Source organism: Perca flavescens, chromosome 8 (assembly GCF_004354835.1).
Source record: "Perca flavescens isolate YP-PL-M2 chromosome 8, PFLA_1.0, whole genome shotgun sequence".
NCBI lineage: Eukaryota > Metazoa > Chordata > Actinopteri > Perciformes > Percidae > Perca > Perca flavescens.
The window spans coordinates 29,251,751-29,266,233 of record NC_041338.1 but is presented as its reverse complement, the minus strand read 5'-3'; the positions used below and the strand labels follow the sequence as shown (position 1 = coordinate 29,266,233).

The 14,483-nt window shown below is 37.1% G+C and overlaps 2 protein-coding genes across 2 annotated transcripts in view; both read left to right on the top strand.

Moving 5' to 3' along the window:
• Positions 1 to 413, top strand: part of LOC114560094 (AP-3 complex subunit beta-2) — a 29,645-nt gene extending 29,232 nt beyond the window's left edge. Inside the window, exon 20 of the mRNA XM_028585247.1 lies at positions 224 to 413. Within this exon, the coding sequence (XP_028441048.1) occupies positions 224 to 413 (190 nt within the window). The remainder of the gene's footprint in view (positions 1 to 223) is intronic.
• LOC114559928 (AP-3 complex subunit beta-2-like) lies at positions 312 to 11,967 on the top strand. The gene is made up of 8 exons (XM_028584977.1): positions 312 to 389; positions 553 to 640; positions 920 to 1,029; positions 2,382 to 2,610; positions 3,529 to 3,613; positions 4,314 to 4,411; positions 8,705 to 8,843; positions 9,809 to 11,967. Exons 2-8 carry the CDS (start codon positions 616 to 618, stop codon positions 9,957 to 9,959), a joined length of 837 nt encoding a protein of 278 aa, XP_028440778.1. The 5' UTR covers positions 312 to 389; positions 553 to 615; the 3' UTR covers positions 9,960 to 11,967.
• Positions 11,968 to 14,483: the final 2,516 nt, after the last annotated feature.

Below are 14,483 nucleotides of genomic sequence, written 5' to 3'. Positions count from 1 at the left end.
GGTACATCAAATACATCCTTAAGTCCTGAGAGATATATAATTACTTTTTTACATGCTTTCAGTTCATTGTGAAAGCCCACTTTGTGGTTAACGGTGGTCCCTTTGATTTCTTCTCGTGAGCCTATTTTACAGATCCAGTTTCGTTTGATAGGTAGTTCTATTACACAGTAGAATCTGTCCCATCCCTTATAATAAACTTTCTGAACTTTGCTTTCTTTTCCAGCGAGCAGAGTAGTGAAGAAGAAGAGAGGAAGCACGAGAGGAAGAGTAAACAACGTAAGAGCGAGTCAGAGTCTGAATCGGACGAGGAGGAGGAGAGCGAGTCTGAAAGCAGCCAATCGGAGTCTGAAGACTCGGAGTCTGAAGCAGAAGTCAAAAAGAAGAAAAAGGTATTGAAAAAAACCACATTTTAAACACAGGTGAAATTTGGACCCTATCAACATCTAAATAACACTCATTGACTTATGGACCAAACATTGCTGTATTTAGACTTCACACAGTAACAGGAAAATCTGCATGTATTCATGTCCGTGTTCTTTCATCTCCTTCCAGGCAGCTGAATCTAAACCTCCTTCTAAGCCTGTCAAGAAAGACAACAAGAAAGAGAAGAAAGAAATGTCTCTGCTGGACCTTGATGATTGTACGTTTTAAAAAAAACCTTTTTAAACTTTCTGCTTTGAAAGAGAATACAAAAGTAATGGCGCCTCACTTCAGTGAGGCAAAGTCAATGGACAAGGTTGTTGCAAACCATGTGATTATTTCAAATCATAGTAACAGTTTGGGGCACTTTACTATGCTGACTCGAAACGAAAAAACGTGTTCCCACAAGATATAGTGTAACAAATAGATGAATACAGTCAGGTCTAAATTTAGGGACATCCTTGTTGAATGCATCTCGCGCTCTCGTTTCTATTCCCAGTCGAACCTGCTCCCTCTCCTCAAGCCACACCGGTCAACACCTTCCTGTCCAACAGCCTTGCGACCGACCTGGAGGGATTGTCTTTGTCTGACGCTGTTCTCTCTCCGGCAGTAAGTACTTCACGTGTCTCTGTCTTCCTGGTTAGTGTCTTCACTCTAATGACAAAATGATAGAAAAGATCGTAGAAGAAGTGATACCTGGTAGTTCAGACATTTATAGTCTCTGCATACAGCTGCTACACAGCTGCCTCCTACTATATTAGCATTAAGTTGTATGCTTGTTGGTGAAAATTAAATGTTTTTAATATACAGATTTGTTTAATATATATATATATTTTTAGCAGAGTCACACTGGCTAACTTTAATGCATAATGCTTAAAACTTTGACATGAGGGTCCTCCCTGGGCTGAAAAAATACTAAAGGTGCCAGTGATCCATGGGCCAAAAAAATGTATTACAATATACAATACTATATACATATAAGGCAAACACCCTGTTTGACATATCCAACTAGATGGGCACTTTTTGTCCAAGGCATGTCCAATCGCACAATGTTGACGCAGTGTGAATTTTCCCAGTCGGGAACTAATACTTTTGATTATTCCGACACCACATGAATGCAGCACAAATGCACCATCTCGCAATGTTAAAAAAAGTGAAAAATAATTGTGTCTGCCCATGTTTTGGATCCACTTCAAAATGTAAGGGATTCTTCCTTGGCCCATGTTACACCCTTTCACCAAGTTTCATGAAAATCGGGCCAGTCGGTTTTCTGTAATCCTGCTGACAAATAACAGACAAACCAACCAGCAAACAGACAAGCTGAGCCGAGTGGAAAACGTAGCCTCCTTGATGGAGTAGGACTTTTGCTTTGTCCAAATTGTACCCCTGAACTCTTACCCATCATTTCCAAGTCCCTCTATTGGTGACTAGTGGTAAATAACTCAGCTATCGAACTGAACTATTAAAAGCTGACAGCAGATCAGAAACCAGGTCCAGCAACAGCTTGTGGAGAGAAGAAGTTTTGTACTTTAGTGCCCATAACATATAAACCATTGTATTAGTCAGTGGCACACATGAATGCTATCTTTACATGACTCTTGGTTGCTTTTAAATACATTAGTGACCGCTCAGTGATGATTTACAGTAAAGAGTTGTTTTGAAATTGTGTTATACCCAACGAAAATGTCTTTATAGTTTTACAGCCATTATTTATAATGTTTTGTATTTGTAAAGGTCTGAGAGCATCACACAGCCTGTATTTTCCACTTTGGCCACCTCACCGCATCAACAGCAAAGTCAATGAAAATATATTGTACTTCCTAACAAAGCCATGTACCAATAGGTGCCACTCTGTGACTATCTAATGAGGATATTTCCTTCAGAAATAGTGAATAATGTACAAATGTAGCTCACATGCTAACACGTATCGACCCTTTCTTCATCTTCTCCTCTGCCTGCAGACCATCTCTCCCTCTAGTGCACTGAAGAGCTACGAGATGCTGCACCGGATCACTGGCGAGGGTCTGTCGGTGGAGTACTGCTTCAGCCGGCAGCCGTTCAGCCCCGACGCCAACATGGTGGCGGTGCAGATGCAGTTCACCAACAACGCCACCTCCGACACCAAGAACCTGCACATGGAGGACGTGAAGCTCCAGTCAGGGATGAGGGTCAAAGAGTTTCCTGAGATCGGTGAGTGACGGCCCGGTAGGATCGGACGGAGACGGATCTTTTTGGTTACACTTTACTTGAGGGTATCTACATAAGAGTGACGTGACACTAAACATTTGTGTCATAAACATTATAAACAAGTCATAAACATTTATGACATAACGCTTCTATTAGTAAGTGTCATTCGTTTTTTTGGTTATGGTTATGGTTATGGTTATGGTTAGGGTTAGACTTAGAGTTAGGGTTAGGGTTCATGTGTCATGATTGTGTCATGATTGAGTTAGAGTTAGAGTTAGGGTTAGGGTTTTATGTAGATACTTTCAAGTAAAGTGTTACCAACTTTTTATTGCCACGTGATCCAAATCAGACACTAGTATTTATTTTGCACTTATTAAAAAACAGACACAGGAGTAGCCTCGGAAGCTGCAGTGTTACTTATACCTCGCAAAGAAAATTGTTAGATGAAATAATGAATATGCCCATGATGTTCTGTTATTAGACCATTACCAGTAATGGGCATTACAATAAAATGTTAATGGCAGTGCTACTAAAGGCTATACTTTTTGTGTACAATTTGTCTCTGTTTATGGAGCTAAACGATAGGCCAGGGGATCACAAAGACCATTAAGAACAGAATAAAATAGGAAATAATATAAAATACAGATAACAGAAGACACAACGGAAAATAGAAGCAAACCATATGAATGCAAATGGAATTTATATAAACAAGATTGGATGGATTTATATGGCAATGGTGTACGTTTCAATCCATTTGTAAGTAGTTTTTTTGTATGCATACTGAGTTTTTGGAGTGGAGCACACAGTCTGCAGTGGAGCACGCATGTTTAATCTCAGATCAAAGTTGCTGAGTGAAGGTTTATGTGGTTTTATTTGTGCATGTGTCAACACTGTTGCCCTTTTGTTCTTGTGCGTTGGCAGAGCTGCTGCCAGCGGGTGAGATGGTCACAGCTGTAATGGGCATCGATTTCTGTGACTCTACACAAGCGGCGAACTTCCAGCTGTGGTGAGATGGATTCTGTGTTTTATTGTGCAGACTTCCTGTGTTTTAACAACCTGCACTCTTCTCATAGTGCTGTGTGAAAACATAACTGATTCTGCTGAGTTTTGAAACTGTTGAAATTGTTAGTTTTGCAAGTGAAATGTTGTTTTAAACGCACAATTGTGATATTTCCAACCACGATATGTGAACAGCACTGAGGAAACAAATAAAACAATAATAAGCAGTGAAGTTTAGATCAGGGGTCTTCAACATTTTATAAGCCAAGGACCCCTTAACAGAAAGAGAGACGGAGCAGGGACCCCCTACTACGTATATTGTATAAAATGAAGTTGCGTAATAAACTGGGCCTACAATAATGTGTAGGGCTGCCTAAAGCCTTTATACATATTTGTTTTGCATTAAATACTAAGCTATTAAAATAGCCTCATAATTGTTGACATGATTTTATAAATCATGTTTTAATGTTAAACACACATAGGGAACAGTGAGTCCTTACGATTAACTGTATCCTATCCGTGGATGGCCTTAGTGACTACCTTACCAATTATAGGCCAGTAAGCAGTGGGGATTTATAGTTGCTAATAATATGTTGGATTCATGTTAAGACTTTTACATTTTTGACAAAAATTAACTAATATATAATAATAATAATAATAATAATAATAATAATTCCTAAAACTGCCGTTTCTTTCATGTCTCTCAGCACTCACACCAGGAAATTCCACGTGTCAATTCAGCCGCCGGTCGGGGAGCTGATGAGGCCCATCTTCCTAACAGAGAATGAGTTTAAAAAGGAGCAAGGTGAGTGATAAAAGGAAATTAAATGACTCTATTAAGGAAAACAGAATATAAAAACACTGACTTTTACTACCATCCCATTAAAACAAGTATATACAAGAGGGAAAGGGGAATTAGCTACGCCTGTGTGTAGGTGGATACACAAGTGATTTCTCATATTTCCTTTCTTACTACTTGTCTCTCTCTATTTTGTTATTTCAGCAACTTTATTTTCATTTATACTGTATTTCCAAGCAAAAAGAGTGGGTTAACATGGGCAACATTAATTATGGGTTATATCTAATAGGAACATCGTCCATTTTGACCAGTATTGATCATTTTGATCATATTAATCTATATGATACTGGTCAATTTCACACAGTTTATGTCACTAACAATTGCAGTCCAGTCGTCCTTTGTTGGAAGGTTGGTCAGCTATTCCAAAAATGTTCAATATGTCTTTCCCAATCTCTTGACACAGATTATTATTCTGAGATCCTTTTGTGGGGATATATATATATATATATATATATATATATATATATATATGTGTGTTCTTGATATACAGGCATCAGTGTGTCATTTGTTTGATTAAATCAGACCTTTGTCAAGTTCAAATAGTCACTCCAGAAAGAGAAGAAAACCTGCTGCACCTTTGTTGATCAAAGGCAGTCTGATGTGCACATTCAGTAACTGCATACAAACTCGGCCCATTGATAAAATGACTGTAATGAGGTCAAATTAAGGTGGACACATAAAACTGCGCTACATAAAATGTGCATTAAGTTTGCAATCCGAGAGAATAAAATCACCTTTTCTTATCATCATTTATTTTAATATTTGTGTCCCTATAATATCAGCTGTAAATAAATTTGATGTCAAGTGCAAAAGTTTCATCACTGAAAAACATACATTTATTACCTTGAAATAAATGCAACACCTGCAATTGGACAGTTTATCATACAGTTTATTTTTGTAGTGTGTATTCTTTTAACAAAGTCCCGTAATAGACACAACAGTTACAGTACATAAATAATCACAGAATTGTATGATGTTTCTTTATTTCAATGGGCAGCCTTTCAAACTAACACTCTGTCTCAATACCCACACTTACAGTATTCATGAGTAGTCAAGTGCCTACTTGTGTGAGATATTTCTGGTAATCACGTCCTGTTGAGGTTTATCATGGTTCACTGGAACACACTTCATTAACGATAATGAGACTCAGTCGAGCGCAGATCTTTATTTTTATTTATTCTTTATTTTCACATAATGAACAAACACATAGGATGACACATACAGTATTACGGTTACATTCAGATGAAAGTTTGTGAAAGTTTTCTATCTGATATTCGTTTTAAGGACTGAACATATTTTTCAGAAATAATAAGGTTTGATATTTATTCATGTTGACATGTCAGAACGACAATTTTATTCTTATCATCTATCATCATCTAAAGCTCTTCCTCTTTATCATATCTGAGAGATTAATGACAACATATTAAGTGACAACAATCTGTTTTCACTGTTTATAATGTTTAGACACAAATAACAATATTAAGGGAGAAACCTACTTCATGTCCGTTTTTTATTTGGTAGCTTATCGCGCACTACCGCCAACAACTGGACTGATGTTTAAGTGTGGGTGAAGTGTACTTATGTGTTGGTATATTTCCGACGTGGGACACACTTGTCTACCGCTGAAGGACTCAGCATGTGGGTATTGGGACAGATCCTAAGTGTTAACTGGCCACTTATAAACCAACCACATTTTTCAAATACAATCTGAGCAAAGGGTTAATAAGAGCAGCTACAGACAAAAGTTACCAGCATGTGTCTGTTGTTTGGTGTTCATTTCCCATCCTGACACTGAGCCAGTTTTGAGCTCGAACAAACCCGTTGTAAATCTTTAAACATGTGTCATATCCACGGTTCCTCCCTCTTTGTACTGTCCCCAATAGAGAAGCTATTACTAGGTAAGTTGATAGATTTGTTTTTCCCAGCCATCTGTGTGCCCACCTGCCTTTTAGCCAACCTCACAAAGATCCCCCTACTTCTTCTCCTCCTCCTTCTCCTGTTCCCTCCTCTATACGCCTCTGGCTGACTTACCCCCCACCTTCTGCCTTGGTAAGCAACACTTAACTGCATCTCCTGGTCTGTAGCTGTAGACCACATGTGTCAAACTCAAGGCCTGAGGGCAAAATCCGTCCCCTTGTAAATTTTGATCCGGCCCGCGTTTCGCTTTAGGTTCACAATACATTTTGGTCCACCTAGTTTTTGTCGCCTTTTCTGAAGTTTTTGTCCCATGTTTTTTTTGTTTTTTGGCACTTTTTTCAATGCTTTAATCGCCTGTTTTTGTTTGTGTTTTTGCCGTTTTTTTGCCGTTTTTTTAAAACAATTTTGTTGCTTTTTTCAACGATTTTGTCGCTTTATTCTCTGATGGCTAAGGAACTTTTTTTTCGACTTTTTGAGGGCTTCATGACGCCTAAACTATATGAAAACTATATGAGACATGCAGTAATAGAGTAGAAATATTTGACTTTTTCTCTTAAATAAAAGCATGTCAATAAACTATACATGTCTGGCCCTTCATGTGATTAGTGAAATTGAGTTTGACACCCCTGCTGTAGACAGACTCACCTGTACTAACCTGCATCATATTTAAGGCCGCTCACACTGCTACACCAGGAATGACGGAAAATGCTCATCCACTGATCCCGATTCACTTTTTAAGCACTGTGTGAAGAAAAAAATAACAACATCAGGCTCGTTCATATTTCTGCTACCTGAGCTTTCAAGCTGCTGAAGTGCTGCAATGTCACAATGTTCAAACCTCGTCAGCACAGACTGTTTTTGTGACTTGCAGGTTGAAAGACATCTTGACGTCTGAAACCAGACTATATTTCACCTTTTATATTTTCACCTCCTGGGCACTGCCAAGGTGCTCTTGAGCAAGGCACCGGGGAGCCCTTCTATGGGCTCTGACATCGCTCCATTAGTGCGTGTATAGGTACTGAACATGTGTGTAATTCAGGCCTGTGTGTAATAACAACAGAGTGAAAACATTGTAATTTCTCCTTGCGGGATTAATAAAGTATACATTCTTATTATTATTAATTATTATTAGTAACCACTTGTCACAGGTTGCATACTTTCTTTCCCTTTTAATTTGGGGGAGTTTTTTCTTAAATGAATCGAGGATAGAAGGTGTCGTATGCTATACAGATAATGAAGTCCCTTGGTGCAAATATGTCGTTTGTGATTTTGGGCTACATACATAAAATGTATTTAACTTGAAATATATATTTCTCAACTAATGATCAAAGTGTTTTATTTGAATACTTTCTAAGGAATATAAAATATATAGTAATTCACAAGCAAAGAGCCTAAATTTAAGTCAGAAAAAAACTAACTATTTATCTTGTGGAGGGTCCTGACCAACAGGTTAGGAACCACTGGTTTATTCTATTGTAATGTGAAAAAAATGTCAATACCAATACCAATAATCCAAGATATTAAAGTTTGTTTTAAATTACGTAAAGCACTCAAAAAAAATAAAAATAAAAATACTTTCAATGAAGAAGCTGTAACCAGCAAATGTCTGGCCTGTTTGGTTGATAAATTACTTAAACAAGTTATTTATGTTGTTGATTATATTTTGTCAGGAGACTAATTGTTCCAGCAGTAGTTAGGACTTGCTTCACACTGAAATGTAGTATACAGTCATTAAAATGCTGTTGAAACAACAATTACTGCATATGTACTCAAGACATGTCAACCAAATGTATCCAGGCTTTTTAACTGGACGTCTTGATGTCTTTTGACCTGCTACTAAGAGTCTTAGTTCTTAAAGGGAAAACTGCTTTGGTGCAAAATGTCTTACTTTCAGACTACATTGAAAACTCATGAACAAAATTGCGTCTTTATTGCTTTGAATTCACCAAGAGAACTGTCTCCCTCCTCTACTGTGTTCAGTGGGAAGCATCAGTGCATTCCAGTTTAAGTTTCAGTTTGTAATCATGATGTATTGAGTCTTACATCACATCACTGTAGTGTTAGCCTTATATACAGTATCTATATAATACTGTATGTCTGTAGCTGGCAGATATCCTAAAAAAAAAAATTTATATTTGACTTTCTATAAAACAACACTGTATTGAGTCCTACACTGATACTGTAGAAGCAACACCCTGTTATGTATCGCTGTATCATTAATGACTGCGTTGCATTTTATGCTACTGGAAGAAAGAAAATAAGCAGCAGCTACAACTTTAGAGCTTTCCCAGTCTGACCAGTGCTCTGCTCACTCCTCTACAGGTCAGCTGATGGGTATGAACGAGATCACGGAGAAGATAACCCTGGACGCCAAGTGCCGGAACGAACACTCCATCGTCCAGAGGGTGATTACCGCCGCCAACCTCAGCAGAGTCCCCTGTGGCTCAGATAAAGAGTGCAGGTGAGAAGATTAGAACAAATATCAGCAGGAGCAACCTCCAAATATCTAGGAAGTGTACTGTATTCTGTCTGTCAAGTTTATAGTCACACATTTCAGCTTCAAATTTCAGTATGTGTGATGTGTTTTATTCGCTGGATTGTTAATATGCCCACCTTTGTAGTGGAGTAACATAAAACACAAATACAAACTGGTACACTGTCAGTGGTTGGAGCAGATTTCAGCTTTAAATGAAAAGACCAGCAGTGGAAGAAGTACTCAAGTATTCTGCTTCAGTAAAAGTAGCCGTACCACAATGTAGAAAAGTAAAAGTCCAACATTTCCGTTTTTACTTGAGTAAAAGTACAAAAGTTTTGCATCAAAATATACTTAAAATACTAAAAGGTCTCATTATGCAGAATGGCTCATTTCAGAATTATATACTGTATATTATATTATTGGATTATAAATAGTGATGCATTAATGTTTCCATCACTTTAATGTTGCAGCTGTTAAAGGTAATTTTAATCACTTTACATACTGCTGGGTAGCTCGTGAATTTGCCCCAGGGATCAATAAAGCTTACTTTAATATTTATTTGTTGATTATATGTTGTTTTATTAACCAGAATCTGCAAAGTAACTAAAGTTATTAAATAGATGAAGTGAAGTAAAAAGGACAGTATTTCCCTCTGAACTGTAGTGGATTATAAAAATAAAGTAGCAGTAAATGGAAACACTCAAGTAAATTACAAGTGGTTCAAAATTGTACATACTTAGTTACTTCCCACCACTGGCCATTTAGGAAAGCATATTTCTTTAGCGCATCATGCATAGATATTTAAAAAAGTTCATTATTGTTTATAATTGTTGATGAACCAGCTGATTGACACTCATTCCTCCTTTATTCTGTGGCTTCATCTTTACTTCTGATCTTTGCTGCTTTGACCTCAGTCCTCCTGTTCCTCCTCCTGATCATCCTGTCCACAGGTTCGCTGGCAGGACGGTGACCAGCAGCAGCCTGGTGTTGGTCACCGTGGCGACCAAAGAGGAAGGAGCCGCCAAGGTGACGATCAACTGTGAGAAAATGGTGATCGGCACGATGCTGGTGAAGGACATCCTCCTGGCCCTGACGCAGTGACGCGTGACGTTTAGCCCTCTGCCCTCTCGCCCCAACGCACCTCTCTCATACTGTATCATCCATCACACGTGTAGCATCTCCTCCGCTCTCCTCTTAGCAGCGGCAGCGAGGACGTTTCCAGAACGTTTAACCCCAGTTTGTTTGTTTTTTCCAAGAGCCCTCTACTGTTATGAATTACTCCTATATTCACTGAATGCCACAGCTGTACATGATATTTCCCTCTCTCAGTTTTAAAGTTTCTTACATGTCATTCTTTTAAAATACGTATTTTGCAATGGGTTTTACTTCCTTACAGAGCCAACTGGATTTATTGTACTCCCAATTTCTAAGTCAACTCAGAAGAGAAAGTATTTGTGCATCTTTTAAACCTTAAATCGACTTAAAATGAAAAGTAGCTCCCATCTAGTTACATCGGAGTGTGAAATAATTGTGCAAAATTTGCTCACTGGATAAACACGACATTAGGTGAGCTTGAAGGTTCAAGCATGACTAAACACAAGGTCCAATTACTTAATGTTTTCGAAGCTCTCAACCACATCTTGTGGCCTTTCTCTCAACAGATAGTTATTCGCTTGTCATTTACTGAGACTGAATGAACATAAGACAATGTAAACAGATAATAAAAAATGCTAGAATTCATAAAACCTTTAGCACAGGAAAATTAATATTACAGTAACAGTGCAGTGCAAGATAAGAATGAATAGTCCGAAATGTTTTTTAATAAAATGTAATAGCTAACAAAGTTTTAAGCCTTGAAGTAAGACATTTGGAGAGTTTTGTGGGAGTTTGTTCCAGATAATGTGGTGCAAAACAAAAAGGAATCAATGCGGTTTATTTTGACTGTGGGATCAGTACGAAGACCTGAGACGTCTAGACAGTTTACTAGGTAGCAGCAGATCAGAGCTGTACTCTGGAAACACTGGGCTTTAAACTGGTCAGAGCATCAACTGGGAAGAGGTCAAAGTCATCAATGACCCGGAGGAAGAGAAAGAAGGCCATTCACATCCAATGCTAACCTCCAAAATACGACATCAAGTAATGATGTGATAATGTTGAAACGAAAAAGAACAAAGTTATTGAACCTTGTGTCAAAACAAAAGCTCTTTCTCTAAATCTGTTCTGAGAAAATACATAAAAAAAATTATCCAGTTTCACCCATAAAATTTAGCTTATTTTCTTTAGAAATAAGGTGCCCAAATTCTTATTCTTTGACAAGTGGATGCCCAAATCTCTCACACCAATTTTAGCTAGTTAGTTATTAGCTTTCAGAATAATTTAAGACGTAAATAATATAAGTAATAGATGATATGCTGTAGGTTTAAAATTCCCCCAAAACTACACACCAAAAAACACAGACTGTAAGATCACCATAATCAATTCTCATCCAGTTGTTTGAAGTCATTCATTTAATGTAACATGAAGGCTTGACAGAAACAACAACTACCTATAACTGAATCATTCCATTTTGGCAACAATAAACGTTGTTAATCAATAACTCAACTGCTCCTGGGAATAAATCTTCATATCAGATTCTGTGATTTTAAGCATCTGCCTCGCTGTCATAGTGCACATGTTCATAACAATAAGTGGGGCGTTTATAAAAACTGAAGCTGTATAAATGTTACTGTATGTATTGCAACATGTAATACAGTACTAATATAAGTAAGGTGTGGTGTGTGTGTGAGTGTGATGACACTGAATATTGACCCGCTAAACTAGCTGTTTTCAAAATGACTCAATATGACACTTGACTTGAAATCATCATGAAGCACATAATAATCAACACTGGACGCTGAGGAAGAAATAATGGCTTTGATGACTGCCACAGCACATGCTACATAGATTTCAAAATCTTAAATCTTACATTCAATTATAGATTCATAAATTTGCCCGGAAAAAAAACATGGCATAACTGTAGATTTAGAAAATCTTCTAAATTACTGACTCAAATGTACTTATTAGTCCCCAAATTATAGGGCCTCAACTAACAATTATTTTCATTATTGAATAATCTGCTAATTATTTTCTTGATACATTGATTTATAGTTGGTTCATAAAATGTTAAAAATATCAGTTTCCATCATTTTTAAACGTCTTGTTTTGTACAACAACAGCCTCCAAAACCCTCAAATATTTACTTTAATAACATAGGAAATTAAGTAAACCAGCAAATGTTGACATTTCAGAAGCTGGAACCAGAGATTTGTTTTTAGAATTGTGGCTTCAAAAATACTAAACCAAAATAGCTGCTGATTAATTTTCTGTCAATCGACTAATCAGTTTACCTTCACCAAATTCACGATTGAAACTTCGGCCTTAAAACAACCTGAACTTTTAAATGATTGGATCAATGTTAGGAAATACTTGTTTCTTGCCGAGAGTTGGATGAAGAAGATCGATGACGCCACACTCATTTGTACCGTTAGCTTCACGTCAAGGCACGGTTAGCTCAGCTTTTCACAGCTAGCATTCCTGCTAGCTCTTTCCAAAAGTAGCAGTATTTGTTGTTTTCACACAAGTTACAGGATATAAAGTGTCAATAATTAGTGAGCTGTAGAGGTTCTGGAAGACATTATGTTACTTTTGGACAAAACAGGCTAGCTGTTTGCTTGTTTCCCCTGTTTCCAGTCTAAGCTAACGGGATATGCTAGCTACACATTTACCATACAGACTTAAGAGAGGTATCAATCTGACAGCAGTTTCTATTCATATACATTTAGGTTTAAACTGTAGCCTTCCCTGCTAAAACAACTACTGTAAACATAAAAACTCATAAACAAACTTTCACTAAAGCACGGTTTCCATTTGACTCTATGTAAAGGGGAGTGTTTAGTTTATGAGAATAAATTGTAATATATATAGATTATAATTGAAATAGTGCTCATGATAATTTCAAACATTTTCAAGATGTCAACTTGATGTCGTTTGTCAGACGAGACTGTTTTCATGCCTTTTTATTATGTTTTGTTTTCAGGTTGTGTGGGTTTTCTTGTGTTATGGACCCTCATGTGTCCAGAAGCTGCACGTTTCTTATCTTTAACACGTGATCTGTGTATTTATTTATTTATTTATTTACTGTTTCTTACGGTTAGTAATTGTTTTACCAAAGGAGTACATTGCAGTCAAACTTCAGCCCTCGTCATAGAAAACTGAGCCGTAGCAGCAGTTGGACGGTTTCATTTTGGCCTTTTTTTGTACCTCTTGCATTGTTTACCATTAAACCACTCAGACCTGGAATTTTAACTGCATAACAGTCATAATGAAGAATGTAAAGAAAGTCTACTTTTAATGTAAAAATCAACAGAAAACTGCTTTCACCAAAACAGTTGGATGAAATCATTAAATTCATGTCTGGCAATTTGTTTTATCTGCATCTGCTTTTAAATATCCAAAGTATGTTTTATTCATACTCAGTGTGGTTGTGAAATGTGGTCCTGAAGTATTACAAGTTTATTTATTATACAAATAAAAAAATACAGATACATGCTCATGTCTTCTGTATTTTCTCAAATCATACTCCATCCGTATTTCATCGTAATTCATCCGTTCACATTTTCGGACAGTTACCTTAATGCTTTCCTAAAGAAGGCAAAACATTTCAGGGGTCGTCCTCATTTTTGGGTGTGTTCAACAGTGGTGGAAAGTAACTACAGGTAAGTATATTTAGTCAAATATCGTACTTAAGTAACATTTTGAGTATTTCCATTTTATGCTACTTTATACTTCTACTTCACTCCATTTCAGAGGAAAGCGTTGTACCTTTTACTCCACTACAGCTGTAGTTTTAGCTCAGCTTCAGATTTTACATAAACAAAACATATAAGCTTATAAAATACAATGTGTTGCTAATCATTAAACCAGCAGTTTCTAAAATAAATGAAGCAGCTCAAACTAGCTCTACTTTAACCAGCTACAGCTGTAAAATCTGGCTTACACATTCACAATCTAATAATGTCATATATATAATAATACTCCGTATCAGTCATGGGACTGCTACGGAGTCCCATGACTTCTTTTACTCTAAATACTTAGATAAGTATTTTTTATACTGTTGTATTGGTACTTTTACTTAAATTAAATGTATTATGCTCATTTTCAGGTTCATAATTGTATTTAGAGAATAGGTTTATTTAGATTAATTTTCAGAAAACACCATATATTTTGTTGTACTCTTCATTGTTGCAGCTCCTCTTTTCACCCTGTGTGTTGAGCTCTCTGTTTTAGCTACAGAGTGAGGCATCTCACTTCTGTTCCATCTTTGTTGGGAGTCGCACATGCGCAGTAAGTACTGCTAGCTTTTCAGTTGCAGAGCATGAGGGCGTGCCACGCTAGCAGCTAGGCGAGCATTATAACATGTGTTACAAAGTGACGTTTATCACAGAGGTAAAGGCTGGACTACAATAGAGCTGTTTGGAGCAGTTTGTGAACAGTGTTGTCTCTGGAAGATGGTAAGTCCCTTTGGGGTGGACTTTGGGCTTTTTCACTTTGTAAACCTAAACATGCACAAAGAGATATATAACACAC

Bases quoted from the DNA above. Each gene is read 5' to 3' on its own strand.
- LOC114559928 (XM_028584977.1), top strand. From the start codon at position 616: ATGTCTCTGCTGGACCTTGATGATT. The intron at 641-919 runs GTACGTTTTAAA...TTCTATTCCCAG, and splicing joins TCTGCTGGACCTTGATGATT to TCGAACCTGCTCCCTCTCCT. The intron at 3,614-4,313 runs GTGAGATGGATT...CATGTCTCTCAG, and splicing joins GCGGCGAACTTCCAGCTGTG to CACTCACACCAGGAAATTCC.